The 23,449-nt window shown below is 41.4% G+C and overlaps 1 protein-coding gene across 7 annotated transcripts in view; it reads right to left on the bottom strand.

The window, feature by feature from the left end:
• The window catches only part of ARHGAP15 (Rho GTPase activating protein 15), a 463,932-nt gene that overhangs the window by 11,693 nt on the left and 428,790 nt on the right, over positions 1-23,449 (bottom strand). For all 7 annotated transcript variants that reach the window (XM_073305398.2, XM_073305399.2, XM_073305401.2 and 4 more), the window contains one exon: positions 22,558-22,663. In XM_073305398.2, the coding sequence (XP_073161499.1) occupies positions 22,558-22,663 (106 nt within the window). The remainder of the gene's footprint in view (positions 1-22,557; positions 22,664-23,449) is intronic.

Raw genomic sequence — 23,449 nt, 5'->3', positions numbered from 1 at the left:
AAGTCATAGCGTATGATATGCTATCTAACAGAGGTCAGAAATAGTTCAGACATACTTAAGGGTTTGCTTTAGCTGCAAATAGCCTTAGTGGCTCCCTGGCCTACAAAACTTCATAGATTCCTGCCCTCTGCAGCTGCAGATGCTAATCACAACTCTTTGGGGGAAATCCCTTCTCCTCAGAGGCTCTGGGACACAAGATATGGAATTTGGTGCTGCCTTCTTCTCCAGAATAGCCTTCAGCTCTGCTCATTCAACTACCATATATGGTAACTGGGCAGCTGATAATGACACTAAGGGGAATGGGTATTCCCCAAAACAATGGCTAAATTATATCTGAGAATAGATTCTTACTTGGCTCAAAGATCAAGCTGGAGGCAAGCTGGAGAAAGACATTCATTCTGGCTATTTGGCTTTACCCTGAGTTTAAGAGGAAGGTATTTCGAAATTTCACTCTCCCCCCTCACCGCGTACCAGAACCAGGGCTCCAGCTGAGCCCAAACGTTTATACCACAATTAAACAGCCCCTTAGCCTGAGTCCTATGAGCCTGAGTCAGCCAGCATAGGCCAGCCATGGGTGTTTCATTGTAGTGTAAACGTACCCAGAGAGACTAAGGGTGGAATCCACAAAGCTACTTAGGAGACTAAACTCAGATTTAGACACCTAATTCCCTATTGTGATCCACAAAACTCCTGCCAAACCCTCTAGGCACCTAAACTCATTCGGTGCTTACGTTTTTCAAAGGAAGAATTCCCTAGGCAGCTAAGTTTGAAATGACCCACTCAAGAGGATTTGGCTTGGAAGTCATACTAAGTTAGGGCCTCTTGCAATTTTTAGCCTGTGATAAACGTCCACATCTTCTATTATATTTGGCTTGTACAGTATTTAATTCATTATTTGTGACTGAGCACAGAGCGGTTCTGATTAATATTTGAAGGGGATACAACTAACACATTTGGGCTAATCACCTTAGCACAAAGGAACATTCTACCATTAGCGTAAAGCTAGTCTGTGCAGGAGGCAGAGCTTTCTGAGGAGGTGGTCCAAGACTGTGGAACAAACTCCCCCTGCAAATTAAGGACCCTCACAAACCTCACCACCTACTGCTCCAAGTGCAAGGTGCATATCTTTGACCTGCCTTCTCTAACATAAACAACTAGCAGAGTGTACCTTTAGAAACCCCAAACCAAAACCCTAGTAAATAAAACACTGCACATAGGGGAGAGGATGAGAGAGAGAACAAACCATGTGTACAGATGTTAGACACATTGTGTAATACATTCCTTGAAGAAACTTGGGGCTAGATCCACAAAAAGAATTAAGGCATTGCAATACCTAACTTTTAGGCACCCTCCCATCTCGTGGAATCCACAACCCTGAGTTTAGAGCCTAGGCTCCCAGTACAATCATGAGGAGCATTAAGTGTCTAAGAATGGGATTCACAGAAGCCAGGAAACTGAGCAAGGAACTGCCTAGGCTAGCTAGTAGGAAATGCTGAAGTCGAGAGGTGGACCTAAGTCCTGCCCCCAAAGGGAACTAAGCACCTAACACAGGCATATTGGAGGTACTTCTCTCTGCTTGGGATCCTAAGTGTTGAGCCTGGCTTTATGTGTTTACAGTTGGTGGTGGAGACCTAGGTTTGGATCCGTATTCTGCCTGACTTGAATACAGGTCTCCCATGTGAATGCTCTACTCAGCAAACTGTTGGATATTTTGGGGTGAGTCTCTAAAATATGTATTGGACCAGAGTGAGAATTACTCCATAGTCTAGTGTTTAGACCGAGGTTCTGGTCCCTGCTCCAAATCAGGCAGAACAGAGATTTAAACCTAGGTCTCCTACATCCCAGCTGACCACACTAACCACTGGGATATTGGTTACAGTGAGAACAACCTTTTATGCACACTAGGTATATATTCTGAGGATGCCTACTGGATCAGGCCCCCACAAGTGAGGGAACCCCAGTTTGAGAATCCTGCTGGAGCTTTAGGCGCTGAGATGAACAGCACCATCAGGACTTGGGCAGCTTTGTTCATGCCCGCTGCCAGAAATTTAGGCACCTCCAGGTTTAGGTGGCAGTTGATCAGGGTTTTGAGGATCTCAGTGGCACCTAAATGATGGTGTGAGGGACCTAATGTGGCAGTTAGGTGTCTAAGTCCCTTTGTGGGTGTAGTTCTTGGATAGTACAGTGATGAAGGTGGTATAAGAACCTATACAGAAGAGAAGAGAATCAGACTCAAATATATGTATAGCTCTACTCACAACATCCTTGACTGGCTTTGTAACTTTTGCTTCTGGAAGCTATTGTTTTGTTTATAGATTCATAGATACTAAGGTCAGAAGGGACCATATGATCATCTAGTTTGACCTCCTGCACAACGCAGGCCACAGAATTTCACCCACCCACTCCTGCGAAAAACCTCTCACCTATGTCTGAGCTATTGAAGTCCTCAAATCGTGGTTTAAAGACTTCAAGGAGCAGAGAATCCTCCAGCAAGTGACCCGTGCCCCATGCTACAGAGGAAGGTGAAAAACCTCCAGGGCCTCTTCCAATCTGCCCTGGAGGAAAATTCCTTCCCGACCCCAAATATGGTGATCAGCTAAACCCTGAGCATATGGGCAAGATTCACCAGCCAGATACTACAGAAAATTCTTTCCTGGGTAACTCAGATCCCACCCCATCTAATATCCCATCACAGGCCATTGGGCCTATTAACCATGAATATTTAATTACCAAAACCATTTTTATTATTGACTCGTACACCAGACCAGCCTAGTAAATAGCTGAACCTGTCCTGGTGCCAGGATCTATAAGCTTTGGGGGTCTGCATGTCCCAGAAGGCAGCAGATACTTTTATATGAATATAGCTTTAAGTTTCTAAATTAGTTTAATTTTTGTCATTCAAGAATGGCTTAAGCCATGTTTCCTTGAAACATGAAAAAATAAAAAACAGTTCGGTAACAATCTCACTTGAATCAAGAACTGCAAAAATAGAACCTTTATCATCAGCACAGCACATCCAAAAATGTCTTTGTAAAATAAATCAAATTATATGAGTTAATTGATTCCAGGCAACATCAGCAACTGCAGGTGGAAACTGAATAACAGGATGCTTATTAATGAAGGACTATTAATCAAAATTGACAATCGCAATTCCTGTTTCTTTTATTTGAATTCTACCTGCAATGGCCATAGACACATTTGTCAAATTTTTAAATACAGATTCGTAAGAAATGGAAATATTTAACACTTGGGATTTTAGCTGGAGATATAGGGCTATTTGTTTAAACAGTGAAAGGATATCCTAAATCCAATGTGACAAGCAATGCCAAAGATGCCAGTGGTAATTAATTAGCACTTAATTTAGACCACAGAACAACAGGATATGGAATTGGTGCTCAGTGCCATTTCCCCTTAGGCTCCATCTCATGAGGGTCAGGAGTATGGCTGTTGTGTTGAAGGTCAGTAAATAAATTGGGGGAACACATTGACACTGGACTTTTCATGATAGATATCCTTCACCCTTGTAACTGCTTCTGGCTATCATTGACGAGAAAAGGACTGTGGCTGTTTTGTGAAGAATGCTGTGTACTAGCATGATTCAAGCAAGGTAGAGTTTGAACTCACATGTCACACACTAGTCACACTAGATGCTTCCTACAGAAACAGAACTATTGCAGCATGTGTCTGTCCTAGAAATACGCTTTTAAACACAGCTGGGAAAGCTTGACAAGCAAGCAAATTTGCTTAAAAAAGGTCTCAAATTTGCTAGATTTGTGAGCTTAGCTTTTACCTTAAGCTTAATTACAATCAATGGAAGATTTTTAAAGTGAGGGGAGAAATTAAGTCAGCAAGAAAAAATGCACACATTTCTTCATTATACTGTGGACTTTGTCTCTAATAATAATATACAGCACTTATATAGAACAGTCCATCCATAGATCTCAAAGGTGGGCTAGCATTATTATCTTCATTTTACCAATGGGGAAACTGAGTGTCTGAGATACGAAGTGACATTTCCATAATCACACAATGATTCCATGCAGAAACTAAATACCAGATCTCCTGACTCCTAGTCCATTTTCCTAGTCATCACATATGGCCACCTTTGGACAACACATTCCAAACAGAACATGAAAAGCATGCACGAGGTCCTGCAAATGAACTAGTAAGGTTGTACACAATTGCACATAACTGGAATGGTTTATTTTAAATATGCTGGTGAGAAAAATAAAAAGCGGATATAACCCCTGGCATTGTGTACAATAATAGAATCCTCATCCTTCTGAGCAGGCTTAGAGCTTCAGCCAGACAGGGCTATCACAAACCCTCTCAGCTGCTGTAGTCTTCTCCCAACAACTGCAAACTCTGGGGCAGGAGATGGATTTGGCATCCATAGAGAGGGGGATATGATACCGTCTGATACAAATACTCATACAGCCAATTTTTTCCCTTTTGCAGTTCAGCTGAAATGGCAATGGGCATGAGCATTGCTGTTCAGATACCAGTATTTTTCTCAAGTTGCCAGCAACAAATGATCCCCTGCTACACTTCAGAAAGTCATATTTTCTCCCAGGATACCAGATGTGGAAACACTAGAAATGGTAGTGTGCCCCCTTCACACAGATTTAATTGCTACTGTAGATCCTGTGCTCATTGCACGATCACAGCTTTATATAGTAGTTTCCCCAGCAGGGCTGTGTCGTCTCATCAAAGAAATTCCTGGCCAGGTAACAGCCCTCAGAAAATATCCCAAAGAACCATTGGGTTAGTATTTACCTTTGCTTTTCACATCACCGTACGCCTTGCGGTGCCCTGTACATATCACCTCTCTAGCCCATGGGTGAAAGTGCTATTGAAGTCAATTACAACTTCTTCAGAAGTGGTATTTTTACCCACAAAAGCTTATGCCCAAATAAATTGGTTAGTCTTTAAGGTGCCACCGGACTCCTCGTTGTTTTTGTGGATACAGACTAACACGGCTACCCCTCTGATAATTGAAGACAATTACAAAACTTCCATTGCTATCCATTCCATAGCCTGTTGCAGTGTGCAGTCACCGTCCTTTTGTGTTGAAGCTGCAATAATCTATTGGGAGCAAAGATGTGGACCCAGAATATGTTTCCAAAATGTCCAGTTTCTGACTTAATGTAGTCATTTGGCTGAAATTTTCAAATTGGGAAGCTCAACTTTAGGCAACCTGTTTGAAAATGTATCTGTTCCAATGAACCTTGAAAGCTCTGAGGACAAACTTAGCTTTATCCTGCCAATAAATCATAATTTTTATCCAGTATCATGAACAAAAGTTTCTGTTTTATATGGCATGGGATGTTCTTTGGAGTTGCGATCAAGAAATGTTGGCAGCGAATGGCTTCATAAGGGTCATAGCACAACTGCATTTCCTGTTCTGTGAACTGCTCGATATATATGTTCTCTATATGGTATGCCATTTTAAGTGATTCCAACATCTGAAAAACCTAAGTGTATTGTCCTACAGGCTCCCTCTCTTGTTGTTAGGATTAAGGTCTATACACATTGGTCTGCCTAAGAGCAATGATTGAGTATGGTATGTGAACCCTCTATAAGATACTAGTGTAACATACATCCACGAATTTGTATCACATTTGAAAGATGCTTTAACAGGCCTCCCAGCATCACAGTTGCTTCAGCACTGATACCAAATATGAATGGAATGAGGGTCTTTCTTAAATGCACTAGTGAATATATGCCACTGAGAGTTTTTGATTTATTTAAATTTATTTACATTTCACATCCTCATGAACAATGTATTTATAATGTCAGCATTGTCTTTTCCACTCACACTTTGTCTTGTCCATTCACCTTAGCTTGATATTTATTCTTTATGTACATATGTAGCCCACTGCACTAAATGCAGGAAATGTCTGGAATGGGTAACTGTGGAATGCACCATTTGCATGAACTGCAAGTTTGTAGGTTTCCATGTCTTCCCAGTTTTAAATAGGGGTTGGGTAGCTCATTGGCCCTCTTGTGTGTTCAACTATCCATCTGTCTGCAGGAGCGTTACAGTGGGTCATGTGGTCGTGGCTGAACCCATCCTAATTGCCTAGATGCTCTACAATGTCCACTGTTCATTTTCTGTCATGCTAAACTCACAATTTCTGGCTTTCTGCCTCAGCCCCCTTAAATACTAGTTTAGGCCACAAGTTTGTAATTGTGCAAATGTCTAGAACTGAAGGTGATCAAGAAATAAGGCTTATTTTTGCTTTACATTTGTTTCTAATTGTGATAATCCAAAGCTACAGTGCCTGGCTGATCTGCCAGTGGACTGCAGCTCCCCGGTGAGTTTTACTGGCATAGGGAAAGCTCCAGACAGTGTACAGCCAACTTTGCCAACTCTATGCCAGAGGCTACAGGAGCTCCTGGATAAGGGGGACATAACGGGCCTGCTGAAGCAAGAAGAGGGTGTGACCAGGGCATTGCACATGCTGGCCAGAATGGCCAAAGGGACTGTTGCAGCCAGGGTGCAAAATTAGGAGACAGAACTGTCCAAAGTGTGATGGGGGCTGAACTACTCCCCAGCAAGCCCCTGGATTAGGAGATGTGCAAAAGTGAGGTGCTTCCATGTTAATTCCTACACGGCACTGAGTTGAGGCACAGGGATGAATTAGCCTCCAGTGTGGACAGGATCAAATGGCTGCCTAGAAGGCTGCAGGTTTCTGTGTAACCTCTCCTTCAGATACACTTGAAAAAACTCCTTAGATCACTGCCAGCTTTGAAGTAAATTTCCTTAGATTAGCAGGGGAGGGGGCTTGAAGTGCACCATATCTGAGTTGCTGTGTCTTTTGTATTAACTCTTTAAATGAGTACTCAGATGCAGCTTGTAAGCACTCTGCCAATGGAATGTCTGCAGTGGAAAGGGGACTCTCCAGATATCCAGGATACTACTCCAAATAAATGTGTGAGTCTCTAAGGTGCCACAAGGACTCCTCATTCTTTTTGCGGATACAGACTAACATGGCTACCACTCTGAAACCTACTCCAGGTGTGTTTTGCCCACTGTGTAGTTAGGCAGTACCAAAGTGGTTAATGGTTCATTCTCATAGTCTCTAAGGCCCAGATTTGTTAAGGTATTTAAGTGTTTCTACATTCAGTGGTGCAGTGCTTAACTGATTTAAGAGCCTAAATCTCATTTTCAAAAGGAATTTAGGCACGTAGGAGCAAAAAATCCCATCGACAGCTCATGGGATTTTGGCTCCTAAGTGCCTAAATTCCTTTAAAAATGAGATTTAGGCTCTTAGGCATTGCAATGCCAAGGGCAGCAACACCTAAATATCTTCAAAAATCTGGTCCTAAATTCCTTGTAAATGGTGAGCTTTCTGTGCACTCACCCTGTTGGTCCTTGCACTGAGCTCAGACCTGGAGGAAAGATGAATTCAGCCAAAAGACAACTCTAGAACCTTATAGTCACCATATTTGTCTTTCAGGACCCTCTGGTTGGACTTGCAGATCTCTACTTACCTGCTCTCTGGAATTTTTCTGAACTATGGATAGGAATTTTATTAATGAGGAGGATTAAGTTTGGCTGTGACTGCTGGACGCCAGATAAATACAAACTGCATGTGTTTTGTACAGGACGCCCCTGCACTATTTCCAGCTGCTCGATATAACTGTAAATTTTTTAGGGACAGTAGATATTAATTCAAGTGTAACCTGAGTCCAGCGTACAGAAAAGAATGATCCATTCAGTCATGAGGAGCGTGTACGGATCATAGTTATGTGACAGTGCAACATTACCCAGAATATATCTAAAATGTAAAACTAGCTAGCATATAGTATTATGTATGGTAAATATAATGTGGAGCATAAGCCTGTCTGGAGACAGGGGCTCAGATTCTGCATTCTGCTTTAGCCCCTTTATGGCTCTCCAGAGGTGTCCAGGGACAGATAGCTGATGAAACCAGCAGCTCAGGAATATCCAGCATAAAGGGGTTTGCAGATGGCATAGAGGTTCCAGAATATGCCACCCGTCTTACAGCCCTCAGTGTAGCAACATGCCATGGTAGGGAAGGGGCAAGGCGAGAGCATCTAAGTTCTGAGTCTAAAAATCAGGCTGAATAAGCATGCTAACGGTGAGACGATTATCTGAAACAGCAGGACCCTTCCCACATCTGCCTGCAGCATCTATACAAGGCAGAGCTTCTCTCGCTCATTCCCTCCCAAACTTTTGGTTTTCTCTATTTCCCTGGAGCCTCCTTTTCCCTTTACTCTGACAGAGGCTGTTTCTAGCAGTAGCAGAGTGGGGCAGACATCCCGATGAGTACTTCACTCCACGCTGCTCTCCTTCTCCACAGCTGTCCTGTAGGGATGGGTTCAGAGCTGGGAATGGAGCAACTGACAGGAGAAGTGCCAGGGAGGAGACAGGTAGCGTCTCACAAAACAGCAGCAGTGCCTTCTAGTTGCTGGGTGTGAGAACTGTAAAGGAAAAATCCCAGCTTCTGAGACAGAGGCAACTTGTTGGGACTTGTGACACAGGAGAGGATACATCTATCATACACTCAGCTGTGGGTTAGCCATTCCACAGGTTTATGACTTTACATTGCATCATAATGGGTAATGTATGAAAAGATACATATTTTCCATTTAGTAACATCTTGCTGGGTTTTCATCTAACTCTTATAATTTTAATTATAAAATGAACATAACCTGTATCAAATTATAAATATGTTAACATATTGAACGAGGAGAAGAAAAATAAGCACCAGATTTTATGCTATACAGGCACATGAAGGTATGGTAAAAAATCTGGTTTCCTTGACCACATTGTCATAATATGCATATATAACTGCTTATTGAATCCAGGCTGTGTAGACAACAGCAAGAACACTGGCTCCATACCATCACAATGCATGCCCACAACAAAGAGGAGGAAAGAACAGGCTCTTTCATTGTGTGTTTCTAAGTATTACCAACATAAGGGCTAAAAACATTACCTCTGTCTGAAGTATATCTATGTATCCATGCATAAGTTATTAACTGTGCTCCCTGAGCACAGTTGCTGAAAATATTAATATATTCAAATTATATTCTAGCTACTGCAAAAACAGTAGATCAGACAAATGTATTAAAATCTCTTCAGACAAAAGAAGTGTTATTTATATAGTTTCTCCCCTTTTTACTTAAAGTCTTGAACATAAACCTTCATCATATATAACATACTAGAAAGCAAGAGGATCCTTAGCTATCTGAATGTGGATTTAAGTTCAAATGTAACCATAGCACACTATTATACTTCTCATAAACACATTTTCACTGATATTATGTGACTTGCAGTGTTTATAGAGCAAGAAAGAAGTAAAAATACAATGCTGACTGTAATGCAAGGATGCCTTCTTTCAAACCCTGCAGGTCAAAACACCCTGGACCTCATCCTGAGGTTTGGCCAAACTGCACACAGCAGGAATTGGGAGTTGCAAAGATGCCTTAAAGCCATGTTTGCCTGTCCCTGATCCTAGGCCACCATGTGTAGGGCTGGTTCCCTGGCTTAATTTAGAGAAAGATAAGGGCTGGTTGAGTTTCTCAGTTACTAACTGCTCTAAGGGGCCAGAACAGTCATGCCAAAGTCTCCTTTGCTACAGCTATGCTCCTTTTTCTCTGTTATGCCAGCAGCGGTGACCAGGAGAGTGGAGTAAAAGCTTTTTTGTTACTGGAGGATTCCCCCTTTGCATTGGTGTGATCCTTCTGGGGACAGACTCTCCAATTGTGGGATTATTGTGCTGCAATAATGCAGCAGAAAGTGGCTGCACCCACATGCAAGAATCTGGCCAGTTGACATTAATTCTAAATGTTTACCCAGTGTGCATGGTGAAATTTCACCAAGCTGACATCCAGGTCCTCATCCAGATCCTTTAGACAGCACTAAACTTTGGTTAACAAATATGAGAAGATATTTCAAGTTAAAAGGCCTTTGCTGTGGTCAATAGCCAGTCATCCATAAAATATTTCCCTTTCTGCCGCAGTTCAGGATTTCTGAATGCCTTGCAAAGAGATACTAAGCATGTGACAAGCAGATTTGCATCTCTGCCAGTGGGTGTACTAAGATCTTTTATCAGTGACAACAAACAAAGTAGGTGGTCGTCTACCTCTTTTCTCACTTAAAAAAAAAAGATGACATTTTTCACTGTCTGAAATGATTTTGGAAGCAGAGATACTGGGTTAACTCACTATGAATTATTAGTGGAAAAGTGGGTCTGAGAAGTGTGTTACATCTGAAATATTTTTCATCACTTGAACATGTGCTGTCCAGAGCTGGCCCTGTTTTACCAGTCACAGGGAACAAACATTTCACATTCACAGATGCTCCTAATTTGGTGCGGTTTGGAGTGTAATTTAGATCAAACGTATCCATGTAAATGAGTCAGGGTTTCTTAATTAGGTGCTCTAAAGGAAAAAAAACTTGGACCACATCAGTAGGTGTGGGTGTGGTGCCCACAATACTGGAGTTTTTCCTATAGACAAAGCTTAGTTTCATTCAGGAATACTGTAGGTCTTTTCGTTTTTTCAGGCACAATAATAAATCTGCAGATGGCATAGACATAAAGACGCTACTTCAGAGGAGCTGTCTAAAAACACTGTCTCTTTGGCAAAAGCCTTAAAGTAGGTCATTCTGCTGTGATTTAGGTTTATATTTCATTGCCAGCTTTTTGTTCCTATTATAAATAGGGTGCATTCCAGTCCACAGATTTGCTCTTAATTTTTTCAAACTGGTATTTGTTTACGAGGATTTGTAGATCTTCACAAGAAAATGGCCAATATCCTGTTAGAAGTACAAATACTGCAGTAGACCACAAAAAGAGATGTATGTTGCTGATAATTTGGAGATGCTGAAATGTGAAATGCCACTCTCTGAAAGCAAAAATATATTGATTTCTCTTAGTATGATGATTGAAACAGTTGTTGCATGTTTTGCAATGTGTGAAAAATGATCTGATCTAATATGATTTCTGCAGTCTTATAAGTGGGGTATATCCATTGGCCTGGCTGATCAGAATTTGTTTTTGAGTTCATATATTTGTCACTGACAAGCATGTATTTTATATATCTCTATCTATCAATCTAAAAGGAATATCAGGGTCTATTTTCCCCATCAAAATGCTGGGGTCTACTTGCCAAACACTCACTAACATTAATGAGTTACTTGCATAAATTCTTTCAATTGACAGTAGAATAAATCTCATTGTGTTAAATTATTTTGTACAGAACACTGATATTTTGGCATTTGTCTTTTTTTTTTTAATAAAAAAAGTTCCAATGAAGATTTTCAGAATGAAAAACACTGAAATTAACCCCTTGGTGACTTGGTTCTGCACTCCAACATGTTGGAGCCCAATCTTTTAAGATACAAAGACCCTTCTCCAGTATCCTGAGCACCCTCAGATATTTGGGTTTAAAAGAACTCTAAACTCAAAGCAAAACTCAGGGATTGCAAAACCACATAAATTAAACCCACCAGTAAAGTTCACTAGAACTTGTGAAACCCAGAAAGCAGGACCCTTGTGTGGGTGGACCAAGGGCCTGACTATTTCACAGTAAATGAGGAGCAGAACCTAGAGCTTGTGACATACTGCATGAGCTTCGGAAAGTTACTTACCTAACTTTTCATGTGTCAGTTTCCTCATATGTAAAATTAGGATAATAAAACTCATCTACCTTAAAGGAGAATTTCAGTTGTGAGACTTAATTAATATTTGTAAAAGTGGCAAAGAGTCCTGTGGCACCTTATAGACTAACAGACGTATTGGAGAATGAGCTTTCGTGGGAGAATACCCACTTTGTCGGATGCATGTAGTGGAAATTCCCAGAGGCAGGTGTAAATATGCAAGCAAGAATCAGGCTAGGGATAACGAGGTTAGTTCAATCAGGGAGGATGAGGCCCTCTTCTAGCAGTTGAGGTTGTGAACACCAAGGGAGGAGAAACTGCTTTTGTAGTTGGCTAGCCATTCACAGTCTTTGTTTAATCCTGAGCTGAGGGTGTCAAATTTGCAAATGAACTGAAGCTCAGCAGTTTCTCTTTGAAGTCTGGTCCTGAAGTTTTTTTGTTGCAGGATGGCTACCTTTAAATCTGCTATTGTGTGTCCAGCGAGATTGAAGTGTTCTCCTACAGGTTTTTGTATATTGCTATTCCTAATATCTGATTTGTGTCCATTTATCCTTTTACGTAGAGACACATAACCAGATCAGCTACACCATCACTGGTTCATTCACCTGCACGTCCACCAATGTAATATACGCCATCACGTGCCAGCAATGCCCCTCTGCTATGTACATCGGCCAAACTGGACAGTCCCTACGACTTGCACTGTTATATTTTCCCTAAAACACTGAGAATTTGCCAAGTTCACATGTTACTGAAGAATGAGTGATTTTTGAGGAACGTTTTATTCACATTAAGAATTGCTATGTGTGATTTATAGGGGACTCCATGATATACATACATACTTTAGCATTTAAAATGATAGCAATGTAAAGATACCCAGGAAACCTGGTTTTGTTGCTCTTTTGACTAACAACTTTGTTTTCTTTTCCGTCTACTCTCTTAGTGCACACTTGCTGAGATGTATATTGTTTATGTATTGAGAGTGGCCACACACTGGCGGAGGGAGAAGTCATTTAATAAATTATACAGAAAATGGATTCAACTCCTTTTCTGAGTAACCTAAAGGAAAACTGCACTGAGCTAGACTCAGTATTTTCATTGTTTGAATTCCTCTCTGAATCTTTTATATAGATAAGATGGTGATCAATTGTTCTCCGTGTCCACCAAAGGCAGGACAAGAAGTACGCAGCTTTATTTGCAGCAAGGGGAATTTAGGTTAGATATAAGGGAAAATGTTCAACTTTAAGGATGGTTAAACTCTGGAACTGGTTACCCAGGCTGGCTGTGGAATCCCCATCACTAAGAACAGCTTAGACAAACATCTTTCAGGGGTGCTCTAGAAATACTTAGTCCTGCTTCAGTGTGGGCAAGATGGACTCGCTGATCTTTGAGGTCCCTTCCAGCCCTATATTTCTATGAAACAGTAAGCACATGTGTTGTGTGCACAAAGGTGCCTCCATGATATACTTTACATTTAGCCTTTTTGTACCAGAACATTGTATTGAAAATTTCATATGAGGCTTAAAATCCTAAACCTACAAGTGCCAAGCATCCTTGACTGCCATTAAAGTCCTTTGGGGTAAGAAGGTAGGTCCCTGGCCACTAGGTGTATTACCATCCATTCACAATCATGCTTCTTTTGTCCTCTTCAGATTCTCAGCATTGCTTCCCTTGCTCCATTTTGCAGCAGTGGGACTCAGAATGTCCTTGTTCCCATTGTTGCGGTTCTGGCCCTTTAGCGCAAGGCTAAGAGGGAGACTCACAACCCTAAGTAAGGCCCTGATTCAGGAAAGCATTTAAACACATGCTTACATTCTGTTGATTTCACTTAATTGCTGTTTGCTTATGTGCTTTCCTGAATCAAGACCTAAATCTTCATTCGCCTCTGTCTTCAGGCCTCCTGCAATCTCTCTGAGATCTGCTGAACTTCTCTGCACCGTGGAGTGCTTCATAATGACTATCTAAGCTTGATGAATTTTGCCTGATTTGGGGTTTCTTTGTGAAAGTTTCACAGTTGTATTTGTGATTTGTTCTGCTATGTAGAAGAGAGTTTTTCTGAGCCTAGATTTACTATCTAAGCTTGTCTAAACATGCTGATCTTCTGGTATAGTACATACTTTAATAAATGAAAATCACATGTGTAACTTGCATCTTTTCTCCTCCATAAAAATAAATATGGAAATTTTGCAGACGTCCCATGCTAAGTATTACTAGTTGTCATACAATAGCTTTAATTTCTGATTTATCCTTGGCATTCTGGGTATTACTGCTGGACTTGTCATCACATTGTCATTCCTGCCTCTTGCGTGGGCTATTGTTCAGCTCTTCATACATGTGGCTCCTTTTTTTAAAAAAAATAGGTAAAAATAAATCTATTTTGTTAAATGTAGTTTCCAGAAGCTGGTGCTCTTTGGAATGCGATAAAGCTGACCCATACTGCTGTGTTTGTTTGTCTGTTTTCAGTCACTGGATGCTCTGCTTTTCATGGTGCCACAAGGAAGCGGGGAGCCAATTTTTTTTTTAAATCAACTAATAGAGAAACCTCTGTAATACTTTCATGCCTTGTGTTAGAGAATATATTAGGTTACAGGGTATTTGCTGTTGTTTTCGATCAACACCGCCCCTGCTTAACAAGGGACTTATTTTTTGTGAAATTGATTCAAGTCATTATTATTAAATAACTAATGGTTTTAATGGGGGGCCAGGGTTCTGATAATTTCATTTCTGACTGAAAGGAGGAAAAAGCCTGGATTGCATGTACCATGTGAATGCATGTACCATGCTAAAACATAAATGGCCTAAAGCGTAGGAAAAACAGAGTGAACTAATTTTGCAGAATCAAAGGTGAATCAAAAGGAATTGGCTTCCACACGGACAAGGCAGCCAGATAGGCCACAGTACCTGATCCACGTGATAAACCAAGAGGCAACTGCAGAACTCCCCAGACAACTTGCCTGAAGTGCCTGCCAAGGAGCCAGATGCTGCTGCTGGAAGAATATGGTCCATACTAGGGCATCTGGGTTCGATGCTTTCCACTTAAAGAAGTGGGGAGAGGGATTGCTAAAAGGCATCCAGGTCACTGTCTTTGTGTTTAATTGTTACAAAAAATACTTATTAATATAGTAAAGAATATAATATAATAATATAGTAAATAATGCTTTTGAGGGGAAAGTATGAAATTTAAGGATGTTTGTCTCTAATATATTGTTTGATACTTTTAGCTGTTTTATGTTAGTGCATATTAGATTAGAGAGGCAAAAGAATCTTGTGGCTAATGCAGCAGACTCTGTGCAATGACTTTGAGCTTGCTGGCTCTGCCACTGACTTACTCTCTGACCCTGGGTAAGTCACTTAAATTCCCTGTGCCTCAGCTTTTCTATCTGCAACATTTTTATAATAATAGCTACTTCCAAGAAGGGTTAGTTAGTTAATGTTCATAAAGCACTTTGGGAGTCCTGGATGGAAGGTGCTGTTTATTCCTCACTTGAGATTACAAATCTCAGTTTGTGAATTAGTTGCTGTGGAGATAGTGATTTCACAAACAGAGGGTGGTTACTTCATGTAGGATGAAATTCACCCTTATGCAGAGGGATAGTGCATCACTGATGGCCTGTTTAAGCCCTCAAAATAGGACCTAAATGGGATTTATGGGTTTACATAGACTTTGGTGGTTCCTAGGCATAGCTGGCTTTCTGCACAGAGGTGAATTTATCTCCTGATGAAAAAACAGGAAGAACGGGTAGAATGCTGAGCAGTCACAGTCCCGTTTTCAATCAAAAAAAGAAACAAGGATTTGAAGGGAGTGTGGGGACACACACAATGCTGCATCAGTAGAATATGCTAACACAGAACGGGTTATATTATGCGGACTTTTTACTGAGAAAAATTCCCACTAACTTCAGTGGGAGTTTTGCTGTATTAAAGATACTAGTAACTGGCCTACAGTTTGTGGTTTGATTTTATAGAAAATGTCAGTGGCCTCTAAGATTCAACTACTTTTTAAAGACCATTTCTTGCAAAACACTTGATGTGGCATTAAACTGGCATATGTCATGTGATTTGTCTAACCAGTCCTGAGCTGTGTGTTTTTACCATACATGTTATATGGACAGATTTCATGTAAAATCAATGGGAAACTAAAGGTTTTGCCCTTCTGTTGCAAAATGCTTAAAACAGCAAGTGCCCTAAAAACCTGGTATCCCATTTGCGCTGTAAAATAGAGCTACACTTGCCCTAGTGGGTGCTACTCTCTGCACTTAATAAATGACATTGTGATAATACAATTTAACTTGCAGTGTTAGCTGTTTCCCTTTAAAAGAACATGAGATTTCTTTAATGTGTGTTCTGTACATGAGGGAACTCGGTGCAGTTTAGATCTGATGGATGTTCTGTGAAACAGACGGGCCTGCTAGTGTGGGCAGACACTGCACATACTTTCCAGTTCAGTTCAGTTCTGTCAGTACCTCACTGTTCTGTTCTGCTATTACAGCACTAGACCTCTCTTGCACAGCAATGACTGATTGTGTCAAATATTCTGGATGCACTTCTAAAGACTAGAAAGAGAGACCGTTCTCCTCAAGCTCATTTCACATCTGATCTGAACCTACTTCTCCAGAACTGAAAAGCCATAGATAGAATCTGCTGTACAACCTTTCTCTCACCAAGATTGATAGTGGTGTCTTCCTTATAAAGGCCAAATCCTCTCACCAGTGCAAAGTGTACATCACTGGCTACCTCTACACTTGGAGCTAAGGATGCAATTCCCAGCTTGCACAGACGTATTAGCTGTCGTCAGTACAGTAGCCCTGGTAGCATTGGGGGTGGCAGACGGACTAGCTGCCCTGAGTACACATCGATGGGGCTTGGGCAGGCTTGTACATGGGTGGCTAGCCCATGCCACTGCTTGCTGCTGCCTATGCTTCCACAGATATACTATTTTTAGTGCACTAGCTTGATGAGAACTAGCTCAAGTATGTCTATGTGAGCTGGGAATCATATATTTAGCTCCAGATGTAGACATACCCACTGTGCTGGCTGCTGGGACAAATGGAATTCTCCAACTCTCCTCTGCCAGTCCCCAGCTGTACGTTACATAAGAATTCCACAGCTGATACTCCAGCCTAAGTGTTCTAGGGTCTTGCTTCCCCCTTTGCCCCTACGCGGAAAGATCGGAGGATCTGAGTAGTTGTAGATTCTTCAGCTACTCCTGTCCTATCCTCCTGTGGCAGCAGCGGAGATCCCCCATAGACTTAAGCTTCACGGTGTGCAGGGGATGTGCACCTCCAGCACATTAGGTCCACAATGTGAAGGCCTCTCTGTAGCAATGAAGTTGAGAAAAGGCTTTTCCCCTGAAATTGCATTCCTGACTCAAATCAAACCAGTTTACTTAAACAAACAAACAAACAAAAAATGGCAACAATTTGGGGTAAACTGAGCAAAGTCCTGCCATCACTCACCTTGTGCAACTCCACTGATTGCAAAGGAGCTGCCCGAGGTGAGAGCCAGGACAGCTGGGTCATTGACTATAGTCTTGCAGAAGAGCCACTGAAAACATCTGAGTACCCAATTCTGCTTTCATATATGTCCATGTAATCTGCTTATGTCAGTGGGGTTGCACAGGTGTAAATCAGAACAGAATTGTTCCCCGAGTATAGGGGAAGCATTGTAATGATGGTTTCATACAAACATTTGTTCAGAGTCCCAGCAAACAATCGCCTTCTTTAATCTCTATGGACTTTGATTACAAGCTATCATAGCTATTTAACAAAAGCTCCCCTAGAAATGTTAACAAGCTTCCAGCATGGAAGATGGGGCACAAGGGAGATATGTGACTGCTGAGCTACACGGACAAAAGCACGTGTGCTCAGTAGATGTGCTGGCTGCACCAACACAGTGTGGAGATTTCCACATCATTCTCAGTATGGTGAGTTGAAGACCCAGCCTGCACCCAGATATGTATAGATGGGAATTAATTGGAGGAGTACAGTGAGCATAGCTGGGGCAATAACGGAAGGATGTCACCTACGGCATGCTAATAAGTCAAACAAGTAATCATTTTTGTGGCTTTTGCTGCAAAGTAGAATTAAGGTTGCTGCATTGGGCTGGGATACCAAGAGCAATGGGGTGGCCACTCTTTCTCCACCTACTTCCTCCCCGTTGGATGATGAAGCCAAAGCAAAATCATGTATGTAGTTAGACATGATTAGATTCTGCATATAGCTCTGAACAGCGATAGCAAGATGGGTCATTGTACAGGAAATGATTGGTAGCTTGTATTATAGTTATACTTTAGTAAGATGTTGCTAGACAATCTCAGTCTGAAGGAGAGAGAATTACACATGTTGTTGGACCTAAGTACACCAGTTCTCATTTTAACTGCTTTAGTTCAAAACAAATACAAAATGTCTGCATTTCCCACATTAAAATACCCTGTTGTTAAATAATGTATGTATTTTCATTGTCCCTGACCTTTTGGGCCTCCCTGGGTCACAGAGTGGATCCTTTCTTGCCCATTGATAATATGTGGTACAAGACAGCATAGACCAGGGTGACCAACCTGTGGCTCCGGAGCCACATGCGGCTCTTCCGAAGTTAATATGCGGCTCCTTGTATAGGCACCGTCTCTGGGGCTGGAGCTACGGGCGCCAGCTTTCCAATGTGCCAGGAGGTGCTCACTGCTCAACCCCTGGCTCTGCCACAGGCCCTGCCCCCACTCCACCCTTCCCGCCCCCTCCCCTCAGCCTGCCGTGCCCTTGCTCCTCCCTCCTCTCCTCCAGAGCCTCCTGCATGCCACGAAACAGCTGCTTGGGAGGTGCGGGGAGGGAGGGGGAGGTGCTGACTGGCGGGGCTGCCAGTGTGTGGGAGCTGGTGGGGGACTGCTGATGTATTACTGTGGCTCTTTGGCAATGTCCATTGGTAAATTCTGGCTCCTTCTCAGGCTCAGGTTGGCCACCCCGGCATAGACCTTTATGCCACCCCTTCAATTTTGGATGCCATTTGTTTCCAATATAACCTTCTACCCCAGCTTCCATATCATGGAGCCAAGACTCATAAAATAGTTCCTTCTTTCCATTAGGATGTGCTTATACAAGTCAGCACCACGTGCTGGCTTTCTTTATATAGATTAAGAATATTGCTTCCATAATGCTTATAGTCCCAAATGGTCCAATTTATCATTCTGTCCTATCTTGCACTGCTGGTGTGCTTGTATACTCCACTATTATACCAGCTGATTCACTGGGCTTTGCCACACTGATAATTGGAAATGCAGCTATTCATAGTCGGCTAGATAAGAACATGTGTATATTTAGATAACAAATCTGCCCTCCTTCCTCCTGTGGAGGTATGAGGACATATACTGAGGACATATGCAACTAAGTATCATTATTTAATTATTTGTATTTCAGTAGTGCCCAGCTGTGCCAAGGTGCTCTATATACACACAGTGAGAGTCTGTTCTTGCTCTGAAGAGATTACAGTCAAAATAGACAAGACAGATAAAGAAAGTATCATCACCATTTTATAAAGAACCAAGGCACAGAGAGATTAAGTGATGTACCCAAGGTCACACAGAAAGTCCACGGCCAAGCCAGCAACTGAACCCATGACTCATGAGTTTCAGTCCAGTGGATGAACTACAAGATCACCCTTTCAGTCTTAAATAGCCCTTGTGCATATCTGATGTGATTTTTCCTTACAGCCTGGGTAACAGTGGTTTCTTCTTGGTGGGTCCACTTCTGGAGGGTAAAATATATCTTTATATATAGACCTATTCTGACAGCACACACATGGGCTGCTAGGAATAGAACCCTGGTCCTTTAGGCACAAAAACGTAGGCCTCCATCACTTGAGCTAAGGTTCTCTTTTAGCAGACACCTTCCCTTACAATTCCCAGTTTGACAGTAATAGGTCACACAACCTTCCTTTAGGCCATTCACTAAAGGTCAATTTATACACACAGGGTACATTACAGGGAGACTGGGGCAATGGTCTTTCCACAAGGCTAAATTTACTTTTTTTAATCTCTTTATGGACTTGCTTAAACCTTTCCATGCTTCATTAAATGGGGCCATCACACAACTAAATGGATTTCTTTTCTCAATTCAGCATTTATTTGGTAGCCATACATCCATACAATGATTTACATATGTTTTATGTAGTGAACTATAGAGTGCAGCAGAAAAGTATAAAGGTACCATTCATTAAAAGCTGGCTTTGGTCTGTTTTGTGGGGGTCACTTTTATTTATACTGGGTGAACTTCACCCCTGTGCCAAGGGCCTGAATGAGTCCATACAAACCACTTAGGCCGTACATACACCTCATGTTAAGAGCAGTTCTACTCTGAGTAGTGACTTTGTAAAATGGCACCTTCTTGCTGCATTGATCTGTTCTCAGTTTCTTATTTCCATAAATGCTTATTTATTTATTTCTTATTTCCAGCACAGTTAAGAGAGGAGCTGGATTCTATCCTTTGTTGTTTACTACATTGTAACCTGATACACCTGTCCAATCCCATTGAAAATAATGCAACTTCGGTGCATCACTGAAGGCATTATTTGGCCTACAAACAGTGCTTAAAGTGTGCCTGGTCAAAAGGAGTCACACAACCAGCAAATACAATTTCTACAACTAGAGCTGGGGGTGTCATTTCAGCCCTCCCTAAGAGTAAGCCCCCTTTGATTGGCTGCTTCCCTCAATTCCTCTCTTCCAGGGGTATAAACAGCCAATCAGAGCCACTGTAGGCAGAACTCTCCCCACTCCACTCAGGAGCTGAAGCCATTCTTGGGATAGGGCAGGGGGAGAAAGGGGACCAGACCAGAGCCTACTAACTGATGGTGGCGCCATTCCTCAGTTCACAGTCAAGTTGGAAGGTCATATTGAGTGGGGTCCCACAGGGACCAGTTTGGGGTTTGGGTCTGTTCAATATGTTCATCAATTATTTAGATAATGGCATAGAGAGTACACTTATAAAGTTTGCAGACAATACCAAGCTGGGAGGGGTTGCAAATGCTTTGGAGGATAGGATTAAAATTCAAAATGATCTGGACAAAATGGAGAAATGGTCTGAAGTAAATAGGATGAAATTCAATAAGGACAAATGCACTGAGGAAGGAACAATCAGTTGCACATATACAAAATGGAAAATGACTGCCTAGAAAGGAGTACTGCAGAAAGGGATTTGGGGGTCATAGTAGATCACAAGCTAAATATCAGTCAACAGTGTAACACTGTTTCAAAAAAAGCAAACATCATTCTGCGATGTGTTAGCAGAAGTGTTGTAAGCAAGACATGAGAAGTAATTCTTCCGCTCTACTCTGTGCTGATTAGGCCTCAGCTGGAGTATTGTGTCCAGTTCTGGGGGGTCACATTTCAGGAAAGCTGTGGACAAATTAGAGAAAGTCCAGAGAAGAGCAACAAAAATGATTAAAGATCTAGAAAATGTGACCTATGAGGTAAGATTGGAAAAAATTTGGTTTGTTTAGTCTGGAGAAGACTGAGAGGGGATATGATAACAGTTTTCAAGAACATAAAAGGTTGTTACAAGGAGGAGGGAAAAAATTGTTCTCCTTAACCTCTGAGGATAGGACAAGAAGCAATGGGCTTAAATTGCAGCAAGGGTAGTTTAGGTTGGACATTAGGAAAACCTTCCTGTCAGGGTAGTTAAGCACTGGAATAAATTGTCTGAGGAAGTTGTGGAACCTCCATCACTGGAAATTTTTAAGAGCAGGTTAGAAACAAACACCTGTCAGGGATAGTCTAGATACTTAGTCCTGCCATGAGAGCAGGGGACTGGACTAGATGACTTCTCAAGGTCCCTTCCAGTCCTATTATTCCCTCCTCCCCACACCTTCTCCTCCTGTGAATATTGGGATGGCTCCTCTGCTTCTTCCCCAGGAGGGACCCTGCTATGTGTGTGTGTGTGTGTGTGTGAACCACCCTTGGAATTGTAGGAGAGGCAGAGGTGAGGCAGAATTGATGTGGTGGAACTGATGAGGGGCTGGAGAACAAGCAGAGGTACTTTCTCTCTCATTTCTGTAGAAAATGATAGATCCTTTCACTTTTTTCAGACCACTTTAAATAATGCCTTCAGAAACTTCATTACCACTGATGCCACAAAAGAAAGAAAGAAAACCCAGCTTGCAGTAGATTCCAGGTTGCTTTTGTACGGCTGCCATATTTCTCTCTTGTAAACTGGGCACAGTGAATATGGAAATTGCCAAGAGATGATAAACATGGAACTCAACAATGCTGTTTTTACAAATCTGGATTTGTGAGCCACGTCCATCTCCATAGTATCTGAATGGAACATCTGTAGTATCTCATCAACTTTTCCAGAGGAGATGGACACTTTAAATCTTTCCTAAGAACTTGTGTAGGCATTCTCCACTGCACTGAACTTCACTGTAAGGTAGAACAACTAATTTTTGATGTAAACTGCAGGTCTTTTTTATGACTTATGCATGCACAAGAGCCATTTATATGAATAGAAACTTGTTGATGACATACCTTACAGTGTGCATAGCTCAAAAATAGAAACAAACCTGAAGGAGAATTTTCTAACCCATAACTTACAAAACCAACTGCATATATATATATATATATATACTAAATTATTCTGGGTAAAACAATATTGTATAATTCAACATAACCTAGTGTACAGTAATCCAAAGCATTTTACCCCATGTGAAGAGAAGTACTATTGTTCCATTTGCTAGTATAAAAACAATGAGTATTTAAGTCTAGCTGTACAGATCTTTTTGTGAGTAGAGATAGAATATATGTACATATTTGATAATCATATTCAGTTTTGCAAAAAGAGTATTCTGCATTGATAGTGTTAGATATTTAGGGTAGGATTTGGGCACCTTGCTCCTTTAGGCCCCTTTAAAAATCCCACTCCTTTAGTACTGTTAGCTTAACTTACTTTTTTAGATGTTCAAAGAGGATTTTCATTGTGTCACGGTTTGGCCTAGGAAGCTTCTGTAAAAGACGCCTTATGGATTTAACTCGAGTGCTGCTGTCTGGATTTTCTGATGGGGAAAAATAGAAAAAAAGTATAAGATTTGAGTGTCACTTTAGGATATTGTTTGCATACAGTTATGTCAGACATCTTAGTAACGAGAGCTTAAACTAGAGGACACTGTTAACGTGGTTACAAGTGCAGCTATCTTAGAATGTCTTACCCCATGTGATACTGATGGAGAGCCTACACAATAGCTTACAAGGGATTGAAAAATCTTTCTAATGGATCAGGAAACATTTTCTCATCAGAGAACTGACTTTGTATTCTATGCATTTATTTTAATAGGCCATTTGGATTTGTACAAATGCAAATATTCCACGGCTGGCCTACTTGTGAATAGTAAGTAGCCTTCTTATAAAGTAGAGTTTCCTATTCTGGAACTACATTCCACCAGTGCATCAGGATCTGCATTGGACACCTCCTTAAACTGAGTAACCATGTAATCTTTACTGTCTTTTTTTTCCTGTGCACTCCTCCAATGACCAGATTGGTTCCCTTTCTTTACCGCTAATCTCTCTATATCATGCTTTTGATCCACACACTTATGGATATTAATTTAATATTATGATTTAGCTCATGCTTTCTAGTGATCAGCAGTTGGCTACACACAATTCAATTTTTTTAGCTATCTTCTAGAATTGGTTGTATTGGTACCATCATTTTTAACTGCCTTTTAGTAGGAAACAATTACCATTACCAATATACAATCAGTAACAAAAGAATATGGGACTAAGAATGTTACTGCTGTCTTGGTCGGGATAAGCATTGTAGTTTAGTGTGATTCATGGTTTCA

This window comes from Lepidochelys kempii, chromosome 11 (assembly GCF_965140285.1).
Source record: "Lepidochelys kempii isolate rLepKem1 chromosome 11, rLepKem1.hap1, whole genome shotgun sequence".
NCBI lineage: Eukaryota > Metazoa > Chordata > Testudines > Cheloniidae > Lepidochelys > Lepidochelys kempii.
Note: the sequence above shows the minus strand (reverse complement) of the source record. Positions and strands in the feature narration are given on the sequence as shown.